This window comes from Hydra vulgaris, chromosome 12 (assembly GCF_038396675.1).
Source record: "Hydra vulgaris chromosome 12, alternate assembly HydraT2T_AEP".
NCBI classification, from domain to species: domain Eukaryota; kingdom Metazoa; phylum Cnidaria; class Hydrozoa; order Anthoathecata; family Hydridae; genus Hydra; species Hydra vulgaris.
In genome coordinates, this window is record NC_088931.1 from 21,343,434 (window position 1) to 21,360,525 (window position 17,092).

At 29.9% G+C, this 17,092-nt stretch overlaps 1 protein-coding gene and 1 long non-coding RNA gene across 2 annotated transcripts; both read right to left on the reverse strand.

Moving 5' to 3' along the window:
* Nucleotides 1–1,941: 1,941 nt before the first annotated feature.
* Nucleotides 1,942–4,732, reverse strand: LOC136088575 (uncharacterized). The gene is made up of 3 exons (XR_010642276.1): nucleotides 4,053–4,732; nucleotides 3,758–3,853; nucleotides 1,942–2,127 (listed from the first exon to the last, which is right to left on the reverse strand). It is a non-coding gene; the product is annotated as an uncharacterized LOC136088575 (long non-coding RNA).
* Nucleotides 4,733–16,155: 11,423 nt separating this feature from the next.
* On the reverse strand, nucleotides 16,156–16,644 carry LOC136088007 (zinc finger MYM-type protein 1-like). Its single transcript, XM_065811643.1, has one exon. It carries the CDS (start codon nucleotides 16,642–16,644, stop codon nucleotides 16,156–16,158), a length of 489 nt encoding a protein of 162 aa, XP_065667715.1.
* Between the last annotated feature and the right edge of the window lie 448 nt (nucleotides 16,645–17,092).

Genomic DNA, 17,092 nt, shown 5'->3' on the forward strand with positions numbered 1-17,092 from the left:
TATTAATGATTTAATAACTCATAACCCGTATTACGGATTGCTTACTACTAGTCATTATCATTATGTTATGAACTCATATTAGTTAATAAAATTGTAGTGAATATTCTCTGGTTATAGTGTTTTATACGTGTTTAAATGCGAGTTTAATACTCAGTAGGCGTCATATTGTATACCTGTCTTTATACGCATCTGATGTCTATTTTTAATCCGCGTTTGACACGATAAAATGGCTAACATATATTCGTAAATAATGCGTATTCAGGAAAGTTTTAAATGCGCATGTAATACCAGGAAAATATCGTATTGAATATTCTCTGTTTATCGTATTTTATACGTGTTTACAAGAGTTTCAAATGCGAGTCTGATACCCTGTAGGCGTCGTATTGTTTACCTGTCTTTATACGCATCTAATGCGTATTTCTAATGCGTGTTCGATACGATAAAATGGCTAACATACATACCACATCGATGCGTATTTAAACGAGTTTCTAATGCGCATTTACAACTAAATTTGCCGACTGGGAAGAACTGAACCAAACTAGTCTAAACAAATAAAGCATTATTTGGGGCACCGAATCCACCTCCTAAGATTGACAGAATGTTTTAATAAAGTATATATTTTTTGGTTTAAGAGAAACCCTGCTATTGGGTTAAAGTGGGACAAGTGTGGGAGAAGTGGGACAAGTGTGCGGGAGAAGTGGGACATTTGGGGGAGATATGGGACTATATAAAAACGACTCCAAATCTAGTTAAATATTAATTTAAGCAAGTTTTAATTTTAAAGTTAAGTTTAGTTCGTAAAGGTTCGCGTTTCCGAGTTAAAGGTTTGAGAGAGGGTTGTAACCACAATAAAAAAATATTTAAAAATGCAAAAAAATTCGTAGCCTTTTCGCCTGAAGTGGCCCCCTTGGAGAGGTGAATAATAGAAAAAAATATCAAATTATCAATGCCTTTTTCAATCAAATTAAGACTACATTTTAAGAATTAAAATTTCTTTGTTAAAAAAAGAAAAAAATATTTATCATTTAAGATGCTAAAGTTCACTTGGAAAATGATTTCAGCTTTTGTTCTTGATGTTGTTCCAGCAAGCGGTTGAGGCAGGACTGCTTTTATATCATTAATATTCACACTACGAATGTCATTAATTCTAGGTTTGACAAATTTAGAAGTTTCTTTATTCTGGCATTTCAGGAAGCTGACCTTTACATCAAAATTTGTGTCTATTTCTTTCTGCACTATGCCTACATAATAAGAAATGGTGTTTTTACTACAAACCTTGCAAAGAACATAATCACTGACACTTACATTTTGAATAACGCTAAAAGAAACAGTTTCCAACTCTTCTTCAAATTCTAACAATGAGTGAGTAACAATTAGCAGAAACATCATTTCCCAGTCGGCAAATTTAGTTGTAAATGCGCATTAGAAACTCGTTTAAATACGTATCGATGTGGTATGTATGTTAGCCATTTTATCGTGTCGAATACGCATTAGATGCGTATAAAGACAGGTATACAATACGACGCCTTCTGAGTATCAAACTCGCATTTGAAACTCTTGTAAACACGTATAAAACACGATAACCAGAGAATATTCAATACGATATTTTCCTGGTATTACATGCGCATTTAAAACTTTCCAGAATACGCATTATTTACGAATATTTGTTAGCCATTTTATCGTGTCAAACGCGCATTAAAAATAGACATCAGATGCGTATACAGACAGTATACAATACGACATCAGATGCGTAGACAGGTATACAATACGACGCCTACTGAGTATCAAACTCGCATTTAAACACGTATAAAACACGATAACCAGAGAATATTCAATACAATTTTATTAACTAATATTAATTTATAACATAATGATAATGACTAGCAGTAAGCAACCCATAATACGGGTTATGAGTTATTAAATCATTAATAACAATAAAAACACATTAATAACTTGATATATTATCTAAAAAATTAAATACAAATTTATCTATAAATATTTTAACTTTGACTCCCTTTCAGTAACGTCATTGCTTATAGTTAACGACGAAGACCGCATTAACAACAGTTGAGTTCTTTTTAAAATCTGTCACAACACAGGTACCAGAAACGGAAAGCCTGAAAATACCTAAAAAATAAAATTAAAAAAAAAATACAATTTTTAATTACAAAAGTACTATTTGCATTGTATTGTTAGTAGAATTAGGATAATAATAACAGAAAATATATATTCCGTGACTACAGAATAATTAAAAAAGATTATAAAAAGGCTAGACAACACAATGTAGTAACACTGGCAAATAACACCACAACTTAATAAAATATTTTATTAACTTAAATATTTGGACTGAAAAGATTTTATTTATTACAATATTTGAACAATCGAGGGACAATTATAGTTAAACAATTTAAACAATTATACCATAAAATAGCAAGCAAATCGTAAAATATTTCTTAGAAATGATCTATTTTTTTCATTTGACTACTATTTTCAAGTTGCCTATAAGCATTTACATTAATAACTTTGTTGAGCCTAATACTATCTATTTCAATTTAACTATTATCATTAAACATATTACCAGTAATCTTACTATTGTTGCAACTGAATAAATGAACGTAAAAGAATCTTACAAATTGTGATCTTTTCTAATCAAAGACTTTATTTAAACTTAAGATTTATTGAAATCCATATCTTTTATATGTTTACATACATTAATCGTTTATCAAAAATATTAAACAACATTTATTTACATCAATTATTTTTAATTAAAAAAGAATCTTGACTACAATGCACAAAATTATTTTTACCTTAATGCATAAAAATAATAAATGCACAATCTTGTATAAAAAAATGAAGCAATGCCAATCAGTATATTTTACTCTAAATTAATTATTTATATATATATATATATATATATATATATATATATATATATATATATATATATATATATATATATATATATATATATTATATATATATATATATATATATATATATATATATATATATATATATATATATATATATATATATATATATATATATATATATATATATATATATATATATATATATATATATATAGGGGAACATGGGGTAAAATGACGAATGGGGCAAGATGACAACCTACAGTTATCTCTTAAGCAAAACTAAATATAACAGTTGACTTTAGCTGAAAGGGAAGCAGATTAATTTTACTAGATTTATCAATGGTTTCTTTTTAAATATTATTTTTGTGACGAAAGCTAAGTATTAAAAAAGTTTTTCTGACATTGAGAAAAAAACTTATTATCCTCGTTTGACTTGATTTATTACATCGCTACATCACCAGCTAAAGGTAAATTTTATTTTTTGGACAGACTAAGATACAGGCGTTTTTCGAAACAGTCGTCATCTTGCCCCATGTTCCCCTATATATCTATTCACATACCTTTAAAAAGTGGTATTACACTTTACACAATGAAATATGGAAATACATCATCATTTTTTTCAACTACTTTCAAAGAAATTTATTTATTTTTTCTAGTCTGTTTTTTTCTAAGAAATTTAAATATTTTTTCTAAGAAAGAATATTTATAAAGATACAGAGAAATATAAAATATACTGAAATATAGGCAGATTTATGTTTATAAACTTTTGTGTCAACAAATTACAGTCAGTTTTCCATGTTAAATACATAAAATATATATCAAATATAACATATATCAAATATCAAATAAATCCAATATAAAATAAAACAAAATAGTAAACTTACTCAAATCAGTATCAGTTATACCGTGTGAAGTAACTAAAAAACACTTCAGTTCTTTTCAATTGCTTTAAAAGTAACTTTCAGCTCTTTCCAATTGCACTAAAAAGAAATAAAAAACTTACTTAGATAAGTTGGCAAGTTCTTAAGAATCTGAAAACAAATAAGTAAAAAAACAAAGAACAAACAAACATTTATTTGTTAAAACTACTATATTTAAACAAATTAAATTTAAAAAAGTGTAATGCCAATTCTCCTTAAAGGCTAAAAAAAAACTTTCAGCTCAAATTTGCTTGCATACCTTGCTTGTAAAACCATGTGAATAAGAAACACATTTAGAAAAGCCTAGAAACTACTTAAAGATGACATATGCAAAATTGAAGTTTGAACGTTGACTGGACTAATTATTAGCAGATGTTTTTAAAAAATTCATAAAAATTTACATATATTCGTTCTTTTATATTGCATAAATCCATCATATGATAAATCTGAAATAAAAAAATGTAATCGATAAGTAAATACAAAGAAAAATATCATATATGAATCACAAATCAATATAACAGATAGAGATAAGATGTCATGATAAGAGAGTAGTAGTTGTTAAGTATTGTTATTTCATGTTAGCTTTTAGAAAACAATTCATGTTGGTACGTCATGGTTCTAAAAATTCAAATTAAGATATAAACAAAATGTATATGTGGCAAAATGACTTTTCTTGAGTGGCTTTTAGTGAATGATTAAAAGCAGTGACTTTCAATAATAAAACCACTTATAATTTTTAACAATAGACACCAACATAAAGGTAAGCCAAATGTAACAACATTAGTAACATAAATAACAACTTTATGCAAAATCTTGCTCAACACGTTTGCCAAGTCACACACTTTGAAAACATGGTCCATAAATATTATAAGAAGTGTTTATATATGTTATATAAATTTAAATAAATATATTGTGTTTTATAGTTAGTATATATGTTTATATTATGTTGTTTCTATGTCATGGAAACAACATAATATAAACATAAATACTAACTATAAAACACAATATATTTATTTAAATTTGTAACACATATATAAACACTTCTTATAATATTTATATACACAATAGATACATTTTATACTATTTTAAAAATTCATTTATAAAACAATTATATAACACATATTACCACATACATATATTTATCAAAAACTTTTTAATTTTGAACATAATATAAACACATATGCAAACTATAAACATATATAACTTGAATTGTGTGAACAAAAAATTTAAAAATAACATGAAAATATCTAAAAAGGTTCATATATATTTATATATAAAGACATATATCTCGTAATAAAATATCAAATTATAATCATATCTAACTTAAATCAAATACTTATTGAATAAAGAACAAAAAACAGATAAAAGAACTGCAATCCTAATAACAAAATTTAACGTTTAGCAACAATTAAAGTGTCAGTGTTGGCTCAAAATTTTAACTTATTTTTTTAAATTTTCTTAAACAGAACAAAAGAGGTAATAGCATAACAGAAATGTCAATAAAATAGCATGCGCTTTATTAGCAAAGATTTTCGTTTTTCCCCTTATTTGTTAATATTTGATCAAAATCGGATTCGATATCATATCCGATTTTGATCAAATATTATAAATACGTATTTTTGATAAATAAGTGGTATTGAACTCGAGTTCAAAACTTAAAACTAAATGCGCATTTTTCTGGTATCAATGGCGGTATGTTATACGTGATCAATACTCAGAGTATTTACAATACTAGATATGCCGACTGGGTTGTTATTTTGTTGAAATTTACATCAAGGTAATAGTTCGATTTGCGTAATATGTTTTTCCTCACTTTTTTAGATTTTAGAAGGACAATTTTTTTTTTACCTTTTTTGTTTAATAATTCATATTTTTATTCTTAAAATCTCTGTTGTTGATGTGGCTATCATACACTTCCCCTTTTTACGTCCACGTCTTAAAATCTTATGAGAAGGTGCCTGCAAAATATATATTATAGTATTATATAACTATAGAATTTAAAGAAAACCTAAACTAAGAATATTTAGTTTAAATTATCTTTGGATAGTCTCGTACAATCTCAGGAGAAAATACAGTTAAGTTTTCTTTTGCTGCTTTATGTTGCACACCCAAATCTGAGATATCTGAAAGAATAGTACTTGTATTAGATTTCTCGCATGAGCCTTCGATGCATGGTTCTTAAGGCACATCTCTATCTGTAACAATTGCTTTATGTTGCACATCCAAACCTGAGATATCTGAAGGAGTAGCAGTTGTAATCGATTTCTCACACGAGCCTTCACTGCATGGTTCTTGAGGCATATCTCTATCTGTTACAACTGATGGTAAAAAAGTATCATCACCATATACATATCTATCATAAATCCAAATTCCTGTCACGCGAAATCCTGACATAATATTTGTTGGTGTAGAAGATTTTTCCCATTTTAATGGCTTGTCCTGGATTGCTAATTATCCAGCTATTGGCAGCTTTATTAAAATATGTTTTCGTTGGACCAAAAACAGACCTATCTAAAGGTTGTGTCTTATGTGAAGTATGTGGTGGCAAAGTCATCATACAAACGTAGTTCTCTTTTGCATATTCAAGTGACTGTAGTGAAAGGTGGCTTTCATAATTATCCATAATCAGTAAAACTTTGTGATCAGCTGTTGGGCGAGCAAACTTAACAAAATGCTTTAAAACATCTATAAATATTTCAGTATTCATCCATCCAGATTGATTGGCTAACCCAATAGAACCTTCTGGTGCTCCTCTCATTAGTGGATTTCTAAATAATTTTTTTGGAAAAATAATAACATGGGGTATTGCTAAACCAACTGCGGAGACAATGCAACACACTGTTGCTAATTCACCTCTTTTTCTAGATGTTATTTGCCCGACTTGCTTTGATCCCTTTGATGCAATGATACGAGGAGTTTTTTACACATTAGTAAAACCTGTCTCATCAAGATTAAAAATTTTTAATTATGTTGCTTTAGAATCTGGTATACCTTCTTGAAATTTGTTAAAGAAAATATCAATAGTATACCAATTAAATGCCTATGCTCTCGCAATTGAAGTTGACTCTGGTTTTCTAACAGATAGTTTTGGGTTTCTTTTTAAAAATCCTGTTAACCAATCTCGACCATCCTTTTTTTGCTCTATCCAATGCAAGAGATATTTTATTTTGCTTGCTTGAACCATTTCAAAAGCTAGAGCTCTTACTTGAACTGGTGTAAGGACATATAACATATCAGAAAATAACTTTAGATAAGTGTTTGTTTTTGTGCAACAGAGAAAATCAGAAAATGTTTATAATTTAGTTAAAGATTAGCAGCTGGGTATTAACACTTTTTTTTTATACACCAATGAAGTGCAGACTTAGAAATGCCAGCTGAATATGCTGCTTCTCTAAGGCTTATCTCATTTTCCACTTCGGCTACAGCAACTTTCAAAATGTTTTCTGAAACATGTGGAGTTTCACTTTTTCTTTTATAAACTCTAGGCATTACCTGAAATTTAAAAAAAATTTGGTTTGATAAAAAAATATTTATTTGCTATGGTATTAAGGTCACTGTTATTACTATATCTTATATCAGACTATTATGAAATTATGATTTTATTTAAGATTAAAAAAACTTTAATGCATGCCTTTTGCTTTCCAAATGCTTTCAAATTATTGATGTAAAAAGAATTCTTAATTTGCTCCAAACAGTAATGATGAATCAAATCAAATTTATCTTTAATAAAGATCTCTCTTTCCAAATTTTGTTTTAAATCAGCTGTATAACAACTAAAACTAAAATTAATTATTTCAATTATGCGTCTCAATATTTTTATTTTGAAAACTCTAAAATATCTAAAAAATTCTATAAATTTCCGCAATAAAATAACGCAAAACTGTTTTGGAGAAGTGGGACAGCGACTTTTTTCTTTGTCCCGCTTTACCAATGTAGGGAAGACGAAATAAAACTAAAGTTACAGCCACACAGTTAAAGCTAAAATATAAACTTGATTATTAAATATTAGATGATAAGTGCATTTCCCTATAAAATATAAAAAAGGTGCAACAACAGTCAAAAATAAATACATGCATGAGTTAGTAGGCTGTCAGCAAAAGTACTTTTTTGGGGTACTTTTAAAAAAAGGAATTTTCACTACGCGCAGGGAGGGGAAATGATGTCTAATAAAAAGAGCACATGAAATCTATACGTTTACATTAAATAACAGTAATCAGGCGCTGCTTCGAAATAAAATTATAGGGGTGTCCCACTTCTTCCGCGTCCCTCTTCGCGCCACTCTCCTTTATGTTTATAAATATATAAATTGATTTTAATAAAAAAAGGCAGCGTATAACTGTTTTTTAAATATATTTTAGATATAATAATATATTAACGATATTTCGTTGACCTATTGTGGTCAGCGTTATCAGGTAATGAAAAAACGTTACAAACAACATAAAACCAACCGTTTAAAAAAGAAGACATTAAAAATCGCAAAATATAAAAACCAATCAAATAATAATAAAAAATAATAGTGACGTCAGTTAAATTTTTGTCAAAATTGGTCCCCAAGTTTTTGTTTTCACATTATCCCCGTCATCTCTATTTAGAACAATTTGCCCAATATCTATCTCGTGTCGAATTCTTGCTTTATTTATCTCCAGGGATTCTCAAACTTTTCTTATTCTGTATTCTGGAATGACTGCCAAGGTTTAAGGATTCAGCTATTCAAAACTAAAACTTAAAACAAAACTTTACTGAGTAAACTGCTTAACATTACGTGAATAAAAATCATCTTTAGGATCTACTTCCTGTAGATCCTATAGATAATGAATCTGTTCAAATCGTTTTATATTTTATATATACAGTATTGGACAAAACATTTGCAACCAACATCGAACAATACTAAAAAGTGTTCCTAATTTTACGTCTTACTATACTACCACGGCAAACAGTTCAGGAGTCTGGACTCATAGCATGCCATGACATGAGCAATCAGCTGACAGGTGACAGCACACAGGCAGAATTTCGTTGACAAGTGCCATTTTGCAGCGGACAAAACAAGTGAAACTTTTTTGGTTTGTTTCATTTTCTTAAGTCTGGACCGTGTCAACGTCACGGAAGTTTTTTAATAATTAAAGGAAGTATCCAAAAGTTTCCAGAAGTTTCCAAAAGTATGCAGAAGCTACCGGAAGTTTCCAGAAGAAGCATCTGAAAGCATCCAGTAGCATCCAGAAATATCCAAAAACATTCAGAAGCATCCAGACGCATCCAGAAGTTTCCAGAAGCATCGAAAAGAAGCATCTAGAATCTTCCAGAACAGGTTCACACAGGTTCATTTTACTATATAAGAGACATGTATATCGACATGTAATTCAGTCAGTATATGGAAGTCAATCAGTCAGTATTATCAAGACAGTTTATCAAAGTGAGTTTTATCAAAGTGTTTTATCGAAGAACATCAATACAAGAAGTGAAATACAACAAGTGTTTCATTACATCAATACAGTCCACATCCAACCAAGACGTTGTGTTCCACATTATTGTATCACAAGGTAAATATAACACGGTAAGCCTTGAGAAGCGTGATTATTTATTTTTATGACTTCAAGTGCAAAAATGGCTCCCGACAGTCTTGGATTGGAACAAAGAAAGAAAACTATTGGCGATTACGTAAGTGGAATGTCACAAATAAGTATTTGTGATAAATATCGTGTGAAAAAATGGACCGTATCAAGACTATGTTCCTAATATCGTTCTACGGGGAAGTTGGCAGCAGATAACAAAGGTGGAAGACTGCGTTCCACTACTTCTAGAGAGGATTCTATGATCGTCAGATCCATCGAGAAGGATCCTTGGATATCATCAGTCGAGATACAAAAGCAATTAGAGCTGCCTGTATCGGACCGAACAATCAGACGACGTGCTGTTGAAGCTAGATTGTTTTCTCGACGCCCTGCAAAGAAACCGCTGATTTCACTAAAAAACTAGAAGAAAAGACTCCAGTTTGCTACATCTCATATTGACTGGAATGTGCAGAAATGGCGAACTGTCCTGTTCAGTGATGAATCGAAGTTCAACATCATTGGGAGCGATGGCATTTGCCGTGTACGTCGACCGGCCGGAAAACGCCTCGATTTACGTTACTGCCATAAGACCGTGAAACATGGTGGAGGCAATGTAATGGTCTGGGGGTGTTTTTCTGCTAACGGTCTCAATCCAATACATCGAAACGATGAAATAATGGACCGTTTCATGTATAAAAATATCCTGAAAGATGTTATGTTATCTCATGCTGAATGAAATATGCCAATAAAATGGGTTTTTCAGCAAGACAACGATCCGAAACACACTGCAAAAGTAGTCAACCAGTGGTTCCAAGACAACCACCTATCGGTGATGGATTGGCCGTCTCAATCTCTGGATCTCAACCCTATCGAGAATCTGTGGGAGATCGTCAACTGCAGAATTAATCGTGAAGAATATATACATATATATATATATATATATATATATATATATATATATATATATATATATATATATATATATATATATATATATATATATATATATATATATATATATATATATATATATATATATATAGGTATATATAAATTTGTAAAAACACTTATCTAATTTTTGATTACTTTAACACTGTGTTTCACCATCAGTAGGTTCATCAGGAAGGATTCTTCCTGATAAACCTACTGATGCACAGTGGGCCAGTAGGTGGACAAAATGGGAAAAATTTTAGTTGTCTAATCTTGAAAACCTATTTAATTTTAGTATCTACATATATTAGGAGAAATCTATTGATAATTTATTTATATTAAATCCCTTAGTTACCAGGACTCTAAGCATTTGAATATTGAGATAAAATAAAAAAATAAAAAAATTATAAATAAGTAATTAACGGTGACATCAACGTTGTGTTATATTTCAATTACATCTACGTTTTTGAAACAAAAAATTAGTACATGTTATTCTAGAGTATTTAGAGATAAGAAAAACCAATGTGTGAAATAAATTTGTCATAGCATGTTATCTCAGTTATACTTTGAAAATCACAGATTAAAAAAAAAAAATTTCTTAAGAAACTTATTTTTTGCCGCACAATAACTAATAATTACCACAACTTGCCATGTGTTGTCTTATATTTATTTGAGCTATATGATGCTTCAATCGAGTTTTAATTGATTGCTCGTCCCCTTAAATCCCCGTTCAGATTTTATGTATGTTTTAACTTGGTTGCTATGGTACTAAATTTTGCATAGCAACAACTCATTTTTACATTAACGTTGTTTTAACAGTATTTTACTTGCGCTAAATACACAATATTGGGGGTATGTATTAAAATGAGATTCAGAATTCTTATGAGGTTAACTTTTTTTGGTTACTATGAATACCTTACTTTGCATAACATAGCAACAACATATTTTCGGTAGTTGTTAGTAATTTAATTACTAACACTGACAGTAATTTAATTACTTTTTTTTGACAGTATTTTAATTACTAACACTTGTAGTAACTTAATTACTAACAAGTATTAGTAGTCCAGGGGGCATATATATTATAACATTTTACTTTTAAATACAAAATACTTGTTACAATAATTATTTAGATATGGTTTTGTTAAACTTAGACATTCATAATTTTCTCCAAAAAAACAATCTTAGTATTTCAAAACAAAATATTACTGAAGATATATTAAAATTTATTCAGCCAAAATTTGCTGATTTTAAAGACGTTGATTTTAGACATGCTGTTCAACGATTTGTTTACTTGTATAAAAAAAATTGGAAATCTGCAAACTATATTGTGAAAAATTTTGAAAAGATGTTTGTGAACTGGCTTAATGAATATTTAATTGTCAGAAAAAAAGACAATGAACCAACTGCAAGTAGACGTGGTCGAAAACCAGTTGCATTTGATAATAGTTCTAATAAAACTAAAAAACGGCGTGTATCTTGTTTAATTGAATCTCATTCATCCAATGAATTATTTTTTGCTGCTAATAAAAAATTTAGAGATGAATCTGTTGTTATTGCTGCCAAGAATGTTTTAAATATATTAAATACAGATAAAGCAACTAAATATTCAGCAGACGAAGCACTGGCTTTAATAATTGATGCAAGTCTGACAAAAGCTTCCTATCAATTGATTAGAAGCGGAGCCTTGGAGAAAGAATATAACATCTACCCCGCTTACAATGATGTCAGAGATGCAAAATTGAAATGTTATCCTGCAAACATAACAGTGGAGGACTATTCAGCTTCAGTTCCTTTAAAAGATTTAATGACTCATACTTTGCAAAGAATCTGTGCAGTTCAGGAACCTGTGCTAAGGCACTTGATATTGAACGACAAAGCAATAAAAACAATGACACTAACGTGTAAGGCTGGTTTTGATGGTGCTACTGGCCAAAGCATTTATAAACAAGTTTTATCAGAACCCGACATTAACAGAGATTTAAAGCGTGAAGAATCATTATTTATTACTTGTCTTTTCCCATTGGATTTGACTGGATTTAACAACAGCAACGAAAAGGTGCCTATTTGGAGAAATCAAAAGTCGTCCTCCACAGCCTATTGTAGACCCATAAGATTTGCATACAAAATGGAATCCAAGGAATCTGTGATTGAAGAAGATCAGTACATTAAAAGTGAGATAGAAAGCTTGGGTAATATTTTATTAGAGGTTTGCGGATCTTCTATTGAAGTGAATTGTATTATTGAACTTACAATGATTGATGGGAAGGTTCAAACAATATTATCTGAAAAAAATAACTCATACCAATGCTGTTCAGTGTGTGGTGTCTCTCCAAAAAATATGAATAGTCTTGATATCTTTAATATAGATTATACTAACAGAGAGTTCAAATATGGTCTTTCTAGTCTTCATGCATGGATTCGATTTTTTGAGATGTTATTGCACATTGCGTATAAAAAAGAAACAAGAAAGTGGCAAGCAAGATCTAAAGAGCACAAAGAAAAGGCATCTGTAGCTAAATAAAAGATTCAGACTGATTTTATGAACAAAATGGGACTTGTTGTTGATTTCCCTAAAAGTGGTGGTTCTGGAACAAGTAATGATGGCAATACCTCAAGGCGTGCTTTTGCAGCATATGAACAAACAGCTGAAATTCTGGGTATTGACCAAAACCTTATATTCAGATTTTACATTATCTTGGTAACGCTCTCTTCAGGATATGAAATAGACTGCTTAAAGTTCAAGGATTATTGTTTCGACACTTTTAGACTATATGTGTCCCTTTATCCATGGTATTACATGGCTCAATCAGTTCACAAAGTATTGATACATGGACATGACATAATTAAAAGCCTTACATTACCCATCGGACTTATGTCAGAGGAAGCTCAAAAGGCTAGAAATTAAGACTTTAAATCTTATCGCGAAAATTTCAGCCGAAAAACATCCAGAAAAGCAACAAATACTGATTTTATCAATAGACTCCTAGTTTCCAATGATCCTGTTATTTCATCATTGCGTAAATCAACATCACACCAAACAAATCATAAAGCATTTCCTTCAGATGTTTTACAATTACTTAAACAATCTTCAAGCGATATTATTGTTTTATAATTTTTTGATGTAAGTTAAAATTGATAACGTTTTCTTGCACTATTTTTTGCTTTTATTATTCCTAAAACATTATTTACCTAAATACTCAATTGTTATTCAATATAGGTGGGTCAAAAATCCGATAAGATATTCAAATATCAATTTACCACTTTGTAACTAAGGAAAGTATCCGGTAACTAAGCAATATAAGTATCCATAACAACTAAATTTAAAAAATTATCACTTTTGTAAGAAGTGTGATCTCATATTGGTACTCATGCCAAATTTAGTGAATATAGCACTTATAAAATATCTGCAGATAACAAAAGTAGGTTGTTGCTAAGCAAAATAAAGGTATTCATAGCAACGAAATAAAAAAATATTACCTTCATAAAAAGCGCAGACATCATATTAGTACTCATACTAATTTTAGTGAATATAGCTCTAATATTAAATTAGTTATAAATTTTGTCCAGTAAAAGTGCATTCTGGCCCACTGTGTGATGGTGAAACACAGTGTTGAAGTAATCAAAAATTAGATAAGTGTTTTTACTAATTTATTATTGCTCTGTTCTTTTAGAACATTGAGCACTCTGTTTGTAGAATACACTAACATAATTTATATATATATATATATATATATATATATATATATATATATATATATATATATATATATATATATATATATATATATATATATATAAGCAAATTAATTTTTAGAACAATATTTGTTCTAAATATTAATTGGTTTATATATACAAGATTGTTATTTTTAAAATTTGATTCTATTTTTTTTTTAATGAAGATTCAAACAAAGTTGAAATTTGATGCAAAACCTTCTCGTTTTGCGAGAAATAAGGGTTTTTGGGATTCCGGATAATTATTTTTGAACAAGAGTTGAACATAATATTTATTGAAAGTTAACGTCTTAGATAAGTTTTTGTAATTAAATTATATTAAAAGATTTGTTTATGGTATTAAAACTTTTTCTAATTAAAAATAGTTTTTAATATAGTATACAATTTTTCTAGGGGTTATATATACCTCGTACCCTAAGCAGTAGCGATTTTACGGGTGAGGTGAGGGGGTGAGGGTGTGTGTGGAGGTTGTTAAACCCCTCTCCCCAAGAAGGTGATTCTCAAGTTATAGTCAGTTTTTTCTCGAATTTAGTCGGCTAGTCGGGTATTTGACACAATTCAGTCGGTTAAATTTTCGATTTAAGGACCTTTTTTTTTTAAAAAAAGCCAGTCAGTACTTTTTGAGAATTCACCCCCTCCTCATTTTATTCGTAGAACCGCCTCTGACTCTAGGGGTTATATATACCTCGTACTCAAGGGATTATATAAATATACTTTTTTTTTTTTTTTTAAAGTTTGTTGTCGTATTAAATAAATTACTTTCACAAACACAAACAAGGTTTCTGAAAGAAGATCGTACTGATCTTATCATCAGAACCTTTTACAAGCATGTGTATATAAACTACATCAAAACATAATCAACAAAATAAAACGTAATTAACAATAAAAGTTATAAATAAAATATAAAATTACAATTTAAAAAACCTGACTACATCATCCATTAAGATTATTAAATTTTTTAGTTTATATTTGAAAATGGGAAAAGTAAAACGCATGTCGAAATTGGACAAAATAATTTTATTCCAAAGATAGGGTGCACGATATGCAATACAAAACTGATTAAACTTGGTTCGACAAAAGGGCTCATGTATAAAATTATTGTTTCTAAGTGTATATTTATTTAGTGGTTTCAAACAAAAGAGATCTTTAAAAACGGGTAAAGATATATCATTTTTCCACATATAGATAAAGCACAAAACATTAAAAACATTAAGCTCATAAATATTGAGAACTTTCATTTCAATAAAAAGTGGTTTGGAATGAGTATATCGATCCGTAAAGTTTATTAAACGGATCGCATGTTTCTTACGGCGATAAAGGCATTTTAACTTACTTTTTTCAGTGCTTCCCCACGCAACATTAGCATAATTTAAATAACTATGAATTTTTTTTTTTTTTCTTTAGGTGCCCCAAGAAGTCCTTACGGTCTTGTCACAGAACACCGCGGAAGTGCATTTAACCAGGAAGTTCACGCCTCCTTCCTTACCGTGACGCGAAAATTAAAGAGTAGTAAAGTTGAGTTGGACTTTTTTTACATAAATATGTTCTGGTTTTATATAAAATTTCAATATTTTTAGAAATTTTTGTACTAATATAATCGATATGCGTTTTCCATGTGATGTTTTCATCAAGAAAAACACCTAAGAATTTTGTTACATTATGTCTTTTTATTTCAACATCATCAATAAAAATTTTAGACAAACTTTGGGGTAAGTAAGCTTTTTTAAAGACTGGGTGGAAAAGAACCCAATTTGTTTTTTTTTTAATGTTAAGAGTTAGTTTGTTGCATTTAAACCATTTGGATAAACTTTTAAGTTCATCATTCATAGTATAGAAGAGTTTGTAAATGTTATTATCGGAAAAGAATAAGTTAGTGTCATCAGCAAACATGATACTCATTAAATTCGAAGCTTTATTTAGATCGTTTATATGAATCAAGAACAATAGTGGTCCCAAAATGGCAGGGCCGTACCGAGCCAATTTTGCGCTTCGGGCAAGAAAAGAAAATTGCGCCCCCTCTTCCCCTCCCTTCCCCCTCCCCCTCCTTAAAAAAAAAAAAAGAAGAAAATTAAACTAAAAAAATTATTTATTGATCACAAAATTTATCACATCAAGTTATAAGTAAAATTTGTCATTAAGGTTGCACAAACTTTAGTTCAATGCCACTTTTCTGGCTTTTCTTGAGGCAAATTCACTAATGACATCATCAAAATCAATGTTGTCTGCCACTTCATTTTCAATTGAAATTATAGCCAAACTAGACAAACGTTCTTGGCCAATTGTTGACCTCATATAGTGTTTTATGAGCTTAAGTTTACTGAAACCTCTCTCACACGTAGCAACTGTGACTGGTATGGTGAGGAAGATGCGAATAGCAATTGTTGTGTTGGGATAAGCATCGGTCAAAGAATATTTATGAATGAGCTGCAAAATGTCGATCGGGCTAGATTTTTCAAAGTTGTCCATCATTGCGGCAGCTTGATATTTAAAGCTTGCCATTTCGGACTGGAAATCGGAAGAATCTAAATCTGCCTTGTCTATTTGAGATAAATTTGCAGCTTTTTTCTTGAGTTCATCCACTGAACTTTTAGAGAGTGAATGCCCACTGAGGTAGCCAAAATCAGAGGATACAGCAGACATCAGCCTCAAACCGCCACTCTATTTGTGTAATAATGCTGTCAAACACAAAGTTGCACTGAGATCCGAATTCTATTTCTGTTGTGAGAAGGTGAGAGTCATCTTAAGCTTCATAAAGTGCTATTCGCTTCACTTTGCGCTTCCTCTTAATTGGAAAGCCACCATCAATTCCGCTCTGGTTAGCTTTTTCTGTGGCATCTTTAATAATATTGTCCACCCCAACATCTCAAAAATTCTGAATGAAAGCCTTCAACCATTTTATGTTTTTTACGGCAATGTCAATTGAAATGGTTTTTGACTGAAGCAGTTTGTTTTCCCGGTCAATTAGAGAAAGAATTTGACACCAGAAATCCAACAAACACAAAAAACTGAAATCAATATGAATGAGAAGTTCTTTTGCACTGCTAACTGTGACAGCATTTGTCATGGGATTGTGAATAATGGATTCCAA

Excerpts from the sequence above, each read along its gene's own strand:
- LOC136088007 (XM_065811643.1), bottom strand. The coding sequence starts at position 16,644 with ATGTCTGCTGTATCCTCTGATTTTGGCTACCTCAGTGGGCATTCACTC.